Source organism: Globicephala melas, chromosome 18, assembly GCF_963455315.2.
Source record: "Globicephala melas chromosome 18, mGloMel1.2, whole genome shotgun sequence".
Classification (NCBI taxonomy): Eukaryota; Metazoa; Chordata; class Mammalia; order Artiodactyla; family Delphinidae; genus Globicephala; species Globicephala melas.
In genome coordinates, this window is record NC_083331.1 from 75,409,581 (window position 1) to 75,425,283 (window position 15,703).

At 38.6% G+C, this 15,703-nt stretch overlaps 1 protein-coding gene across 4 annotated transcripts in view; it reads left to right on the forward strand.

Moving 5' to 3' along the window:
• MYO16 (myosin XVI) overlaps positions 1-15,703 on the forward strand; it is a 530,197-nt gene that overhangs the window by 277,941 nt on the left and 236,553 nt on the right. For all 4 annotated transcript variants that reach the window (XM_030856764.2, XM_060288080.1, XM_060288082.1 and 1 more), the window contains exons 14-15: positions 2,843-2,948; positions 8,611-8,728. In XM_030856764.2, coding sequence (XP_030712624.1) covers positions 2,843-2,948; positions 8,611-8,728 — 224 coding nt within the window. The remainder of the gene's footprint in view (positions 1-2,842; positions 2,949-8,610; positions 8,729-15,703) is intronic.

A 15,703-nucleotide genomic window follows, 5' to 3' on the forward strand; every position in this document is an offset into this window, starting at 1 on the left:
ATTTGGAGATCAAAGTTCAAATATTCCTGGAGTAGGTGATTTACAGTACCAGGCCAGAGGATTTTTAATTTGATTTTCAAATTTTCATTTTATTTCTCATTTTCTTCATAATTATGGGCTCCCGTAACACACTAGGCTTCATCCTAAGGAATAGTTTTTAACAATTTTTAGATCTCTGTCCTGGGCTAGAACTGGGAGTTGGGAGCCCACCCAGTTCTACCTTTGCTTTAATTTTCTGAAGGCCTTGATAGATGGTTTTAATTAATTGTTTGAGCATGTACAACAAATATCCATTATCCTAACAGTATGCTGAGCAAACCTAAATTAATGCTTTATGCTGAATGTGCAGCTACCTTGTGGAACAAGCAACATAGGGTCTGCTTCTGTCGTGTACAGATTTAGCAGACAAGGCTGTTCATATTTAAGCTTCACATTTTGTATGGGTCCATGACCCATCAGCGCCGCCCCAAGTCTTCGGTCAATGTCTGGTTTAATCATAGACGTGGATTTTCAGATCAAGGAATGTTGCTTGAACACGTTGAACTAGAATTTTTAGTTTCAACTTGATATGCTATGAGGCCAAGACTATCATATCCATTTTTTCTTTTTTCTAAGATTTCTTTGTATTTTACTCAAAGTGAAATGTGGTGCTCGTTGTGGGATTTTATGAGATGGCAAAAAGCCATGTGATTCTGGCTAGCCGAGAGAGTCGATCATTTTCCCTACATGTGGTCACAGGGTGAGGGCAACGGTGGGGAGAAGGAAAAGGGACCCACGTGACCACTGGGTCAGCCCCACAGCCTCCCAGGCTCTGTGTCTCCAGATACGCAGGGACTCGAGACCCGCCCCTGTTTCGACTTGCTCAGTAGATGCTCAGGGAGTGTTGGTTGAGTGTTTAATGTTGCATAAGCACTGCCTTCTACGCTGCCCCTTCTCCAAGAATGAGCTCAATTACTACCTCACCCAGAAGTCTCCCCCGGCTTCTTCCCAGAGATGTACCTGCCCCTTCTCCCATGGGCTCGTTGCTAGCTGTGCCCACCTGTTATAATCGTACCTTAATTATGTACCTACTCCTTCCTCGAGAGTATCCCCAGGCCATGGTGCAGGAAGCGGTATCTTTTCACCTCTTTTACCCTGAAGACTAACAGACTCCAGCACGTAGTAGGCCCTCAGTAAGTCTCATTTGAAGGAACAGGCAATATTTGGAAAAGGAAAATGGTATTTTCAAGATTGATCCCTGAGTGAATGCAAGCAAAATCTCTCTAAAAACGAGACGCCTGACACATCAAGTTATGTTGCTGGGTAATAGAATTTTTTAACAGGGAATATAATTGTAGACGTTAAATTTCCATCATGAAAGATTTAGATTGTTTCTGCTCTGCAATTAGAAGGTTAAAAGGAAGGGTCTTTGAACCCAGAAAATGAGCTCTTTCGTATCTTCCGCAGGTCACTGTCACCTGCTCCCCTGAGGCTGCTAAGCTGGTCGCTCTAAAAGTGGTTAAAATGTTTATGGTCACAGATGAGGGGAGTAGACGTTTTATTAACAAGTTGAGACGTGAATAAGAGAATTAAGTGTCAGTTTCTTTCCTGGCAAACACCCTTTAATCAAATTCATTAGAACAAGTGCTCAAGGGAGAAACCTGAGAAAGCCCTAGCAAAAGAGCTTTATATGTATTTTCCACTTTTGGCTATCGATGAGTAAACACCGTTTTCACGAGTATTCCATCTAGATGCAGTAAAAGCCTTATTTCGTATCAGACCACGTTGGTTTAGTAATTATTGTATTGGAGTTTTATGTTAACCCTATATTGCCTAGTCTCAGGAATATAATACAATCATTATTTATAGGAATTATATCACTTACGAAGTATGCCTGGGACATACCAAAAGCACTGTCCTCATGCGGGACATATTTGGATGGTGCCTGTTCCTAGATTAAAGGAAAATGGAAAACACGAAATGTCCAAACTGACAGCAGCCTCAAGACGCATCAGGCCGTTTTCGGATCTGCTGGGCACCGGGCACTTACCTACCTGGTCGCTCCTCCATCAGGCCGTTTTCAGATCTGCTGAGCGCCGGGCACTTACCTACCTGGTCGCTCCTCCATCAGGCCGTTTTCGGATCTGCTGAGCACCGGGCACTTACCTACCTGGTCGCTCCTCCATCAGGCCGTTTTCGGATCTGCTGAGCACCGGGCCCTTACCTACCTGGTCACTCCTCCATCTTTACCGACTTAGTTGTAGGAGCTGCATGCTTGATGTTCACTTTGCAGGAAGGAGGAGGAAAGCTGAGAAGGACTGAATGACTTTTCCAAGGAAGATGTAACGTCTTTCCTGGAGGACTCAAAGATTTAATCAGGCCAGACGTGTGGCCCTACCAAATACGCATCTCGACTGTAGGGGACCGACACCTGGCGGCCACCCCACTCACCTGCACTCACAAAGCACGGGACAGGTGGAAGCGTCTTTCTTTCCAGCCTAAGGCCTTTCTGCTATAATTTACCTGCATCATGTGGTTCTACTCTGTAAGATACTGGGGAGCAGACGTGGCATCCTATTCGTTTATAGTCCCAGCATCGAAAACACCATATTGTGTGTACACAGGTACACACACAGAGGCACACAAACATACACACACACGTATTTATTTATTGTGTATATAGTACAGCAAAGGAGTGAATCACATGGAAGTGTTAAATGATGCCATCATCTCATTAAAAGTCACTAGGTCATTTCCTCACCTTCTTTGTGCCTGAGAATTGTCTCTGGTTATTTAATTTTTTTACTATGTTCTCCAAAACCATAAACTTGTGGTTTTTTTTTTTTTTTCTATTTTATTTTAGTGGAGAAAGAGGATCTGGGAAGTCTGAAGCCAGCAAACAAATAATGAGACACCTCGCCTGTAGGTCTGGTTCCAGCAGGCCTATATTCGATTCCAAATTTAAACATGTAAGTCTCTTGCTTGGGTTAGAAACTATGGAGAAGCAAGAAAAATGCAGTTTACAAATAAAGGGGGCATCTTAATAGGCCATCAGTTTAACCATAAGTTGACCAAAATTTGTGGAAAGAAAGAAAAAAAGACCGGTGCAAATGAGTATTGTTCACGTCAAGGTTTATTTTCTTGTATATATTTTAAAATATTTTGAACGTCATACTCTTTTTGTATTTGCTCTGAACAGTTGGATTGAAAATACGTAATACAGTTAGAGTTTGTCGTTGTTTACATAGAAAGGGACACTTTGGTGGGATTGGCCAGATAAGCAACTTTTGTGGGGGGATTACTGAGAGGTGATAATAAAGTTTCAATGTATGTAAAAGAACTGGTAACAGTCAACTTTGATGACATTAATAGGCTGGTGATAAACCTTCAACCCCAAAATTGGTATTTTGACATATAACATTGTATTCGTTTTAGGTATGCAACATAATGATTTGATATTTGTGTATATTGCAGAATGATCACCCCACAATAAGTTTAGTTAACATCCATCACCACACATAGTTACAAAATTTTTTTTCTTGTGATGATAACTTTTAAGATCTAGTCTCTTAACAACTTTCAAATATACAATACACTATTATTAACTGTAGTCACCATGCAGTGCATTACATCTCCAGGACTTATTTATCTTATAACTGGAAGTTTGTACCTTTTGGCTCCTTTCACCCAAATTAAGACTGATTTTAAATTATATGCAGTAACATTTGCTTTTATATGAAGACACCTTATCCTGCTACTTCATAGACCTAAAATACTGTCAGGATTGAATGAGGAACCACAAAGTCCTATTAGCAGCTAAGGGAAAGGTCAAACTTCACACGATAAAACTCAGACATTTGACTCAAGGAGACACCTGCAAGTAGACGGATGTTTTCACACTGTTCTGTTAACAGGTGTTTTCCAGGCCACAGCGGATTAGAAGGAGAAACTCTCTTTTCAATTCTTCTCTTTACAAAGAATATATGATAAATCAGCTCTACAATGCATGTATGGTATTGTATGTGTTCATTAATGACTTTAATTCATAGCCATCTATTAAACTCGAGCTATATATTGGGCATGTGCAGAATTCTACAGCACAGCTCAAAGTAATTTAACATTTTGGGTCAACTTGGGAAAAGTAGTGTAAACTCTTTGTTCAGATATTGTAATATGCTTACTAATGACACTTAAGGATTAGAGAATCTATAAAGCAATGCGGTTATACAGTAGACTCGGGTTACCTAATAAAATAACAGGGTCTGCTGGCTTAATTGTAATGACAAGAAACCGTAGTCTCTGTAAATTATAGACTAAAGCACTCATTTATTAAAACAATGCTTTGAGAAAGAGCAGAGTGTGACTTCTAAAATGCATTCTAGATTACTTTATGTAAATTGGCTTTATGTAAATTGGGTTACTTTATGTAAATTGGCTTTATGTAGTGAATACATTCTAAGCTGCATTTTTTTGGATAAGATAGATACAACTCTTCCAAATCAATTAGCATCTGGGAATCCATATTATAATGTCAATGCAAATTTCAAGTGAAACTATTCCTAATTCATTTGTTCATTTTACTCCTTTCTCACGGCAAATTGAGGGTGTCATAAATAAGTGATTTCCAGTCTTAGGTTTGAGTGTGGCTTAAACTTCATGTCCATCATGCTTCTTTCGGTCTCCCTTTAAATGATCATCCACATGCATTTATTCAGTGTACAAGACGTTCTTGAAAATTACCCAGCCACAGTCTTTGCCCAGCATCCAAGTGTGTGTGCTGTGCGGTAATAAAATACACGCACTGGAAAAAGTTATGAACTGACTGCAGATCATTATAACATCACAGGTGTTCACTGAAATTATGTCTGTTTAAGAGGTGGGCCAGTACTTTCTGCATGAAAGAAAAATTGTGTTTAGGAGGTGAGTAGAAAAGAATATCCTTGATACACAGAGCAACGTAGTAGAAGGCTTTATGTTCAGGGCAAGGTGAGAGGAAGGTTCGTTGGTGGCCCTGAAAAGAGAGGAGTGAGTGAGCAGAGTTAGATGGTGGAACAACCCCTTGGAGGTACCGCGGGGCAGACACGTGCAAGATGCTGCCCCGAGGGGCCACGTGCACAACAGACACATGGTATCTTCCACTGGGAGATACTGGTTGAGTCTGGACCAAATCATGTTGCCCTACATCTTAGCATATGTGAGAGAAGAACAGTCATTGAAGGTCATGCTGATGAGCAGTTTCCAAAGAATAAATAGTAGAAGAACGGTAGCAACATAACAGGAAGGACATATCGGTAGGTCTTCAGCACAGAATCGTGGAGAAACTGAGGCGTAGAGAACGTTTTCCTTGTGGTTTACATCGATGGCAGAATTAAAGATTTATAAGTTAAAGGTTATTATCCGGAGCTGGGGTGGGGGCTGGGAAACACAAAGGGAAGGGGGTTGGGAGGAAGCTGGCCATTTCTAGGTTCCGTGCTATCACGGTGAGCAGTGTTCTCCACAGAGGGTGCAGAGAGGGAGAGAAAGAGATTTAACTGGTATCTGAAGGTGAGCTCCAGAGATGATTTTTGGTAATTTTATGCAGGTAATGCACATATATTTTCAAGGACACACAGCTGTAACTTTTCTGGATTTTAATCTTATACTTCAGTTGTCCGTCTTGAAAGTCTACGTAGGTTTACGTTCTGCCTTCGCGATGGGCTTCAGAGTGAGCTCTACCCCATGGGCAGGTGGGTTTGAATCCTATCACTGTAGATACTGCTTTTGTTTCCCTGGACAATTTCAAAACAGCTGAGATCGGTTAAGAGGGTGGTTGTTTGTAGTCGCATTATTTGAATTTCAAACTGTGGAAGCAGGGACTTTCCATGGCAGTAGGTTTATTGGAACATAAAAGTCATGTTTTGGGAAAAAACACAATTGCCTGGGACTTTTCACTAATTCTGGCCCAAATGAGTTTCAACTTTAAGACATTCAGTTCCATTTAAATTAAATAAATGTTTATTGAGTAACTGCTTTCACAGAGTGATGGGGGTCACCTTGATTAAGCCCTTATTTTTTATTGAGGAGGCTACAAGTTTTTACTTTGAGCAAATCCAGCTGACTAACTCCTACCAGGATAAGTGCGCGTAACTTCGAGTGGCAGAACTAAGAAAATTTTATAGAAAAAAGTTCCAATGTAAAATAGGAACAAATCATGCCAATAAAATTTGAAACAGTAAATACTGAGGAAATGTATACTTACTTCCCTTTGCCTATATTTTTATTTAAAGTTTTATTATGGCACAATATTCTCATTATTTTGTTTTAAAGTTGAGCAGCAGAACAGTATTGGTTTTGCATTTTTTCTGTATTTCTCTTAACACATTTGTTTAGCGCCACCTATTGGGCAAATGGATGATTAAAGATTAAAAAAAAAAAAAGAACACCTCACTTCAGTTTAATCTTGAATCGTGGACCCGCAGTGCACAATGAAAGAATGCCATGTGTGTATGTTTGTTCAGTAGTTTTAGGTTTATGCTAATTTTCTGCCTTATGTGTCTTTATCATTATTCAGATACGGTGATTAAACACACCGATTCTGCAAGAGATTGCTCGGGTTTCAATCCCAGCTCCACTATTTATAAGCTCTGAACCTTGGGAAATTTACTTAATCCATCAATTTCCTTTTCTATAAAATGGAGACAGTAGTTGTGAGAATTAAAAGAAGTTATTTATACATATACACGCATATACGTTCGTACATAGATATGAATGTGTGTGTACGGTTAGATATAATTTATATATAACTTTATATATGTATAGTTCCTGGCACATAGTAAGTAAAGTATAAATGTTTTCTACTATTATTAACAAAAGCAAAACGAATCTTTGCTATTTGTTGAATGCTTACCATGTGCCAGGCGCCAAGCTGAGCGCTTCATACGCTGGACTCTGATAACCACTGAAGGGGTTATTCTGCTTAGAGTAAAGGAAAGGAGGTTTGGGAATTTATGAAACTTGCTCACGGTGGTAGAACTTGTCATTAGCAGAGCGGGAAAGGGGGGGGCAGAGCACATGCACCATGCCGTGCCGTTCGTTATCCTGGACTTCCTGTCTGGGCCTGGATCATTCATTATCTTTTATATTCATTTTCTATTATAATAAGAAATTAGTGTGTTATCAGATACAACGCCAACCAACTAGAAGCCAAAATATTTAAAAATGTTATTTTATTCCTTTTTATGAATTTTTTAAACAATTGCTTATTGTCATATTATAAAGGTTTAAAATGTGATATAATTGCACTATTAATTTTGCTATATATTTATTTCATATTAAGTTGTTGGAAAAGAAGCAAAACATAGGACCTTCATAAATACTGTTTCAAATTATTTTTCAGAAACATTTCTGCCATTACTACTATCAATGCACTATTATGATCTTTAAAATTAGGTTATTGTAAAGAGACCTAAATCATAGGGTTTCTGTAAAGATTCAGGGTTTCTCTCCAAAAGTTCAAACTTCAGAAACAGACGTTTTAATATATTTTGCTGTTTCCACGATGTTTAGCTCTGTGACTTGTGATTAGAATCAAAGTGTTGTTTTATAATCTTTCAGAGTATGAAATACTTCCAGGTGAATTGAATGCCTTAGTAGAGCAGCATCCAGAAAGTTAAAAAACAACAGCAAACTTATTTTTCTAATTTAGAATCAAAGTCTCGAAAAATACTATCATCAGAAATTATAAGCCACCACCAAGTGTATCAAGAAGGTATCATAGTGCCCATCTTGTGGTTGATGCAGGAACTACATTTAAGATGTCAGTATCTTGAAAGATACAGAAAAGTACCTTTGAACCTTCCAGATTTTCATACATTTTGGAGAATTGCTTGGCCATCATCATTGTCACAGGCACAATCGGTTGTGAGAAAAAAATGACATTCATCCTATAGTCAGTCTTTAAGGAAATACGTGAAGAATTTCAGATGCCAGGGTTGATCCGTGGAGCTGTATTAAGAGCATTTTAAAGCTGCAAGCATCCATCTCTACAAGAGCACCTCGTGATAAGATACACTGGATCCAGTGGCTTCATCTAGAATTCTTATTATGGAGCAAAAACAGGGTATGGGAGGGTTATCTAGGGACTCGGGGTGCAAAAGAGTATGTGGCAAAGTAAATACGGGTTCAGAAGAAGGTTATAAACAAATGTTTACGTGGATTTGTTATTTTTAAAGGAAATTCTGACTATTGCTTATATTAACTCTAATTCCTCCCTCCAAAGCCACAGAAGCACTTCTACTATTCTATTCAAGTTAAAAAGCCCAAATAGCATGTGCTGAGTTGTGTGCATGTGTGTGTGTGTGTGTGTGTGTGTGTTACACTGAGAGGCTAGTGAAAAAAAGGGAGTCATGTACTCTGTGCATAATTCTCCTGTTACTGTTAGCTACCGTTTGAGAGGGAGAATGCTAGCAGTTTGCATTTGAGAAAAGAATGACCTTAAAATTGCAATGTGGTGTTGTATGAACAATGGAGAACCTCTTAGCTGAGGGAATATTCCTGTCTCTCTGCTATTATTACCCAATTTTATTTAAACAGACGGGTAACTCAATAAATGTTTCCCTTTAAAGAAAAATAAACGTTTCCCTTTTGCTACAGGTCATGAGCATCTTAGAAGCCTTTGGACATGCCAAGACCACTCTTAATGACCTGTCCAGCTGCTTCATAAAGTATTTTGAACTACAGTTCTGTGAGAGGAAAAAACACTTAACTGGAGGTAAGTGTAAAATTAACAAAGGAGATCTCTGGAGCTACCAGAAGGGGGCAGAGAAGCACCAAGCACCGTGGCAACAGTGACTGGTGCGTGTGCGTGTGCGTGTGTGTGTGCGCGCGCACCCACATGTGGGTGTATCAGTGTGCACACCCAAGGTGTCAAGTTATGAGTTCTAAAATTATTGTGAATTGAAAAATATTCTGAAATGCAAGGTGAACCTTTCAAGGCAATTTTTGTGTAAACTAATACGAAACCAAACCGAAAATAGCTGAAATGAATCACACTTGCTGAACACAGAAACAAACTTAAATATCAAAGTAATGTGTAACTTGAGTACATAATTCCTTCTTGCAAGATACGTTGAAACTTATTTTAAATAAAACTGAATCTATTTAAAAATGATTGAATTAAAACAAATCAAAAAATCAAAATGATCATCCAACTAAACCCAAACTGAACTATTTCTTATTTGATTTAAATATTTAATGTGTACTCCATGAAAACCCCTTATTTGAAATTCAACTAGTTTAGAATTCACTTGGGATTTTACATCTTTCAAATCAAAACGGATTATCCATGCAAATTAATAACGTGAATATAACTGTAGTTAGAATGCCTGAATCTACTTGGAGGAATAGAGTCTTTTCAAAAGTTTTGTAACAGCTGTTAGCACACAAACAATTGTAATTATCTTTGAAAGAGATCAGTTTTATTTGGTGTTTCAAGTTACACTATCTTCCCTTCAGGAAACAAAAGTCACTTTTGACCATAGTTTAGAAACAAATAACCTGTATTTTGCAGTGAGGTATGTCCAAATCCCATTAGTACTAAATGAAATTTGGTAAAAAATATGCATAAAGAGAGTCAGAAAAGATAATTTTAGATGTTGATGTTAGAGGCTTAAATTCTGCAAAGGAAGGCTGTTTTGTTTTGTTTCTCACTCCGTGGCTAAGAGCTCTGTTTGAAGATCTACCATTTTAGGAAAACCTCAGAGGAGAAATGTCTTGAGCCTCAAACTCTGGTTTTCACATCTTTGTTTGTAACACCCCAGTGAGACTATGCCTCCAAGTGGAGGGCACAGCCTGGCCACCTCATTTTGTGAGCATGATTTCCCCTGAGCTTTCCGGCACCAAGGGTTGGAGCCATAGCAGCTGGGAGATTCGGGGGTTCTGAAGGTTGCACGTCCGAGCCCCTTGCTACTCCAGGGGGACCCGAAGATAACTAAGGACACTGTGTAATCTGGGAGCTTGTTAGAAATGCAACCTCCTATGCCCCACTGCAGACCTCAGGATTGGGACTTGAACAGTTCCTGGCAATTCCCTGGTGATTCAGACAAACGCTGAAGTTTGAGAGGGACGGTTCTAGCCCAACCCAAGTGAAGCCGGCTGCTACGGCTTATGCACAGTTGGCTCTGAGGAGATACAGCGTGTTCTTTTATGGAAAAGATGGAATAATTTTATTCATTTATTTTTTTGTGGTTGTAAAGTTTATACTTATTTTTTTAACCTTTTATTTTATATTGGTATGCAGTTGATTAACAACTCTGTAACAACCACATAGAGAAAAGAATTTGAAAAAGAATAGATACATGTATATGTATAACTGAATCACTTTGTTGTACACCTGACACTGATACAGCTTGTTCTTGATTCAATAGTTCCTTTACCAAGGCGAAGATAAGTGGCTTCTGACGGTCTTACCCATTCCTAATCTTGTTTACTTTCTCTTCTGGATAGAATTTAACATGTCCTCCTCAGGAACGTTAATTTAGAAAATAATTGTACGCTGCGTAAAAGCAGGAGGCGACGGCTTACTTGTGGCGCCTTCAGTGAATCCTCAGGCAGCCCCATGGAGCTCCAGCCTAATCAGACCCACAGACACCTCTCACACAGCCTCTGCAGCCTGCACACTGTGACAGGGTGACAATAAATATTCATACAGATGGATCTGAGGCACTTCCAGGTCCTGAAACGCCCTCTGGATTGTGAAAGAGCTGTGAGCATCAGTGTGCTGCCCGCCTGGCACATGACTTCATTTTCAGACGAGGTCACGTGCACAGGTATGGGGGCTTGGGGCTTAGCCATATCTTTTTGTGGGACACAGTTCACCCCATGACAGAGAATAAGGAGAGATCTATTGTGTCTGTCTTTACTTTTCAAAATTATTCTCAGTCTAAGCAAACGTATCATCACCACCTCCAAAAACAGGCACTGTTAAAACACCTTAAGAAGCTGTACGTCAATGGGATATATCCTTTTCTGAAAGAAAAATTTTAAAAAGTATCAATATAAATTACCTTACATGTTTTTTAAAGACAGCTGAGTCCTTCAAATTAGTCCTGTGTAAAAGCCTTCTGAATTTTAAGTGTTCACTAAAATAGTAAACCAAATTGGACTAAGGTTTTTACACCTCAAATTAGGTAAAATATATGTAGGTTACAGGTTGATTTCATGCTTCATGGTAGTCTAGATATTCTTAAATTATCAACATGTAAAATAGTTGTAAGGAGTTTATTGTACCGGGAATGTTATATTACTACTTTTAAGGTTGATAGATGCTGTATATTTCCTTTATCGACATTATTGCTTATACTTTTATAATTTAATGCCAACTCCTTGATCAGGGATGCAACCACCAATTGTAACAAAGAAAATACAGGTCTCAGTTTTATGAAACATCAGCTACAGAAAGTCAGGATTGTTTCTTATTTTGAAGAAAGTTTAATTAATAAAGAACATTCTAACCTAGGCTTTCGGTCCAGGGTTTTTTCCCATCTGATTACTTATTTAACAGTGTAATCTTTCTAAGTTCCCCAAGCCCCTGTTTCTAACGTGCTCCCCTGATTCCAGCTCTGTTGACTGTAGACCAAGTCGTCCCCCTTATTTCTTCCCCCGCACTTGTCACAATCTGAAAGCGCCCTTTCCCATTGGTCTGGTTGTTGTCTGTGACTCCTCTTAGGATACAGGTTTGCTGATGGCAGAGCGCTTGTCTGTCTGGGCGCACAGTAGGCCTGCGTTCCGTATCTGTTGGATTACAGACTGAGGAGTGGCACTGGGGAGCGATCACAGCGGAGCAGCCATCGTTCAGTTCAGGGAGGGGGCTGTGTAAACGCCTCGGGAACTCATTCATGCCAGCAAAGAACACCTATTATCGAGAGTCTCCAATAGTCAAGGAAAGTTATCAGCATTTAACTCTGGATTATTTTGTGTAAATAGAGCCGATTCTCTTCATACTGAGAGTTTGTGTGTGCTAAGGGTAGAACCATTATCTGCTTCCTGAGTGTGGAGACTGGCAAAACAAACGTGCTGAAGGGTCTACAAAGGTAGGAGGACCCAGAACCCATGTGTGGGAAGGCAAGAATAATTGGCTCCTTGTCTTTTCTGTGTCTTGAAGACACCCAGGCTTATTGAAGTGGAAATTGAAATTTACTAACAGTCAGAGGTGTTTCCCAGTAAATATGCCAAGGCTGTGTTATCTACTTGGGAAAGTTAAAACGTAGAGTGAACACAAAGACATGGAAAATATATTAAGATGTTGGCACTTCATTTTTTCAAACCTTAATTTTAAATAGACAAACAAATAAATAGTTTTCATCTTCATTGATGTCATCGTCAACTATCCTTAGTATTATACTCTCGGTTCTTTGAAAAGTTTCAGAATGACCATCATCAAAAAGTCTATAAATAATAAATGCTGGAGAGGGTGCGGAGAAAAGAGAACCCTCCTGCACTGTTGGTGGGAATGTAAATTGATACAGCCACTAAGGAGAACAGTATGGAGGTTCCTTAAAAAACTAAAAATAGAATTAACATATGATCAAGCAATCCCACTCCTGGGTATGAATCCAGAAAAAAAACATTGTTCAAAAGGATACATGCACCCCAATGTTCATTGCAGCACTGTTTACAATAGCCAAGACATGGAAGCAACCTAAATGTTCATAGACAGATGAATGGATAGAGAAGAGGTGGTATATATACAATGGAATATTACTCAGCCATAAAAAAAGAAACAATGCCATTTGCAGCAACATGGATGGACCTAGAGATGATCATACTAAGTGAAGTAAGTCAGACAGAGAAAGACAAATGTCATGATATCCCTTATAGGTGAAATCTAAAAAAAATGATACAAATGAACTTATATACAAAGCAGAAATAGACCCACAGACATAAAAAACAAACATGGTTATCAAAGGGGAAGGGGGTGGATAAATTAGGAGTTTGGGATTATCATATACACACTACTGTATATAAAATAGATAACCAACAAGGACCTACTGTATAGCACATGGAATTATACTCAATATTTTGTAATAACCTGTAATAGAAAAGAATCAGAAAAAGAATATATATACATATATATATATACAAAACTGAATCACTCTGCTGTACACCTGAAACTAACACAACATTGTAAACCAACTATACTTCGATTAAAAAAATAGTTTCCGGGAATTCCCCGGCAGTCCAGTGGTCAGGACTCAACGCTTTCACTGCCGAGGGCCTGGGTTTGATCCCTGGTTGGGGAAGTATGATCCCGCAAGCCATGTGGTGTGGTCAAAAAATTTAAAAAATAATTTTTTTAATGTGAAAAAAATAAAAAGAATATTTCATCGTGCTTTAATTGATTGCATCTCCTTTGAAGAACAGCATCTTTTAGTGCAAGCAGTCTGGGCTTTGGAGATAAGCCAGTTGGGTTTAAATGTGAAAAGGCCTGCAGCAGGATTTAAATGAGGCAAAGTTGGAAAAACACCTAGCACAGTGCCTGGTACACAGTAGGTACTTTAAATGGTGATTCCTCCTCTTGGGATCCGGGAAGCCTGGGATCTTTGTTTCTTTTTGTCCCCACTAACGGATGGGGAAAGTGAAGTTGAGAGGGACATGTAGATGCCAGTATCAGATTCAGGACCGGGGACCGGGCGTTTCTGGGAAGAGATCTTATTAGTCATATACTGATGACCACTTGGGTGGGCAGAGTGAGAGTGGGTGCTGGAAGTTTCTGGAAGCCAGTGGAAGGGCAGCTGGAGCACTTGACCTTCTTGAAGGAGAGGGAGGTTTATGTCTTCCACCTCCTTTCATCTTGAACGAAAATGGGTATAGCTCTATAAAATCCTTTCACTGCATATTATGTTACATATAATCTGCAAACATATATATTTTTTCAGTAGCGAAACGTTTTGGAAGACCTGCTCACATAGATTTCTGGAAAGATGGAGGATCACAGGTATACTTCCAGTCAAGAATATTTCTGACATAAAGTATTTTTTAAAATGTACAAGTCTTCAGAAATCAAGAAATTCGTAGAAACTTTCTGTGCATGGACACTTGCATGAATGAGTCAGAAACATTTTTAACTTCAAAACCTATCACTTTCCTTCCATTATTCCAGTTTCATTTTAAACACAACAGAAAGGCCTGCATTTTCCCCATTCAGAAGAATATTAGAGTCTCACAGAAATTTGAACTTTCGGTTGTTCTGAATTTTTGGTGGTTTTCTTCCATCTAAAATCTCCTTAAAGATGGACTTCTTAAAAAAAAATCCTACTGATCAGAAATTCTTCTAATCCACAGCAATTTTATTCACTGCTGGAGATGAGCTAACTAGGATGATACTGGTTTTGAAAGATGAAAGGTATTGAAGTCACTCTATGATGTGGAATTTGATTAGTTCTGAATACTGCTTTAAATTAAGCTTGTGTGTTGGCTTGAACAAGTGGGCATAAGGTCAGTCTTTTCTCCGAGTATAGAAGCTTGATGGTCAGAAGGTCACCACTTGGCCCTCCATTTTCACCTGATATTCCGTTAGTTGGTGACCAGAAAATAACAGTGGGGACAGCTATGACAGTTTATTTGCTATGGGTACAGATGTTTAGAAATATTCTCTTGAGCAGTTAATTACTTCAGGGTTAATATTATCCATAACAAATGGAACATGTTTTCAGCATTTTGCTTAAGAAGGAAAAAGTAGGAAAGAAAATTAAGACCTCAATTTGAAATTACCTCCTGATTAAATACTCATGGAGAAATGGAAAAGAAACCACAGCACCTCATTCTAATTTTGCCATCACCTTCGGGCTTTAATGCCACTAATTGAAGGGATATTTTGAAAGAATTTTTCTTTATGCACTTCTGATAACTTCTCTAGAAGGTGTCTAATGAGACAACCTTTCTTAATAAGGTTTATTAATTTTGAGATTTTTTTTAAGCACTGATCACCATTCTGACTGACTAAATTGACCACTTACAAAATTTTTAGGAATAAAGCACTGCGATAGTGGTTCCATTTGTTCAAGTAGATTTGCTATGTAAAAGCCAAATTGGGAGACCTCACATGTTTTGCTTTCAGAGGCTGGACTCTGGAATAATTAACAGTAGGCTCGTTACACAAAATTTGGTTTATAGTTCAAATGGAGGGAAAAATTAAATTGATCTTCCTTCCTAAAACTGCTATTTTTTTGATCCCCAAAATTATCGACCATGAGTTCTTACTTCAAAGTGGAAAACTATAGTAATTCACAGTTGCATTTAAAATTCAAGTACAGAACTGTTTACTGACCGTTCATAGTGATAAGAATAGACCTAAGCTCAAATACAAAGAATCCTCCAGAAACAGTAGGATTTTCAGCATGCCAAATATATGGTCCTAAGTTCTGATTAACATTAGATTCTGAATTTCCAGTCCTATCTTTGAAGCAAAACTGGGATTGTGATTCCCAAATTGCATACTTTCGTCATTTCTCACGTACTATGAACGAAATTTCAACATGTATTTACGATGTGGGTTATTTTTTCTTTTGCTTTTGTAATGTTTAAAGGCAGAGGAGCAAATAGTGAATCCTTGATATGAGTCCTCCTAATACGTGTGAGGTCACAATAAACCAGGAAGATGACTGGACACTATTCACATTGTGCCTGCATTACTTACAGACACATTACTTGTTTCCTCCCTGACTAGAATGTAAACTTTATTGTTGAA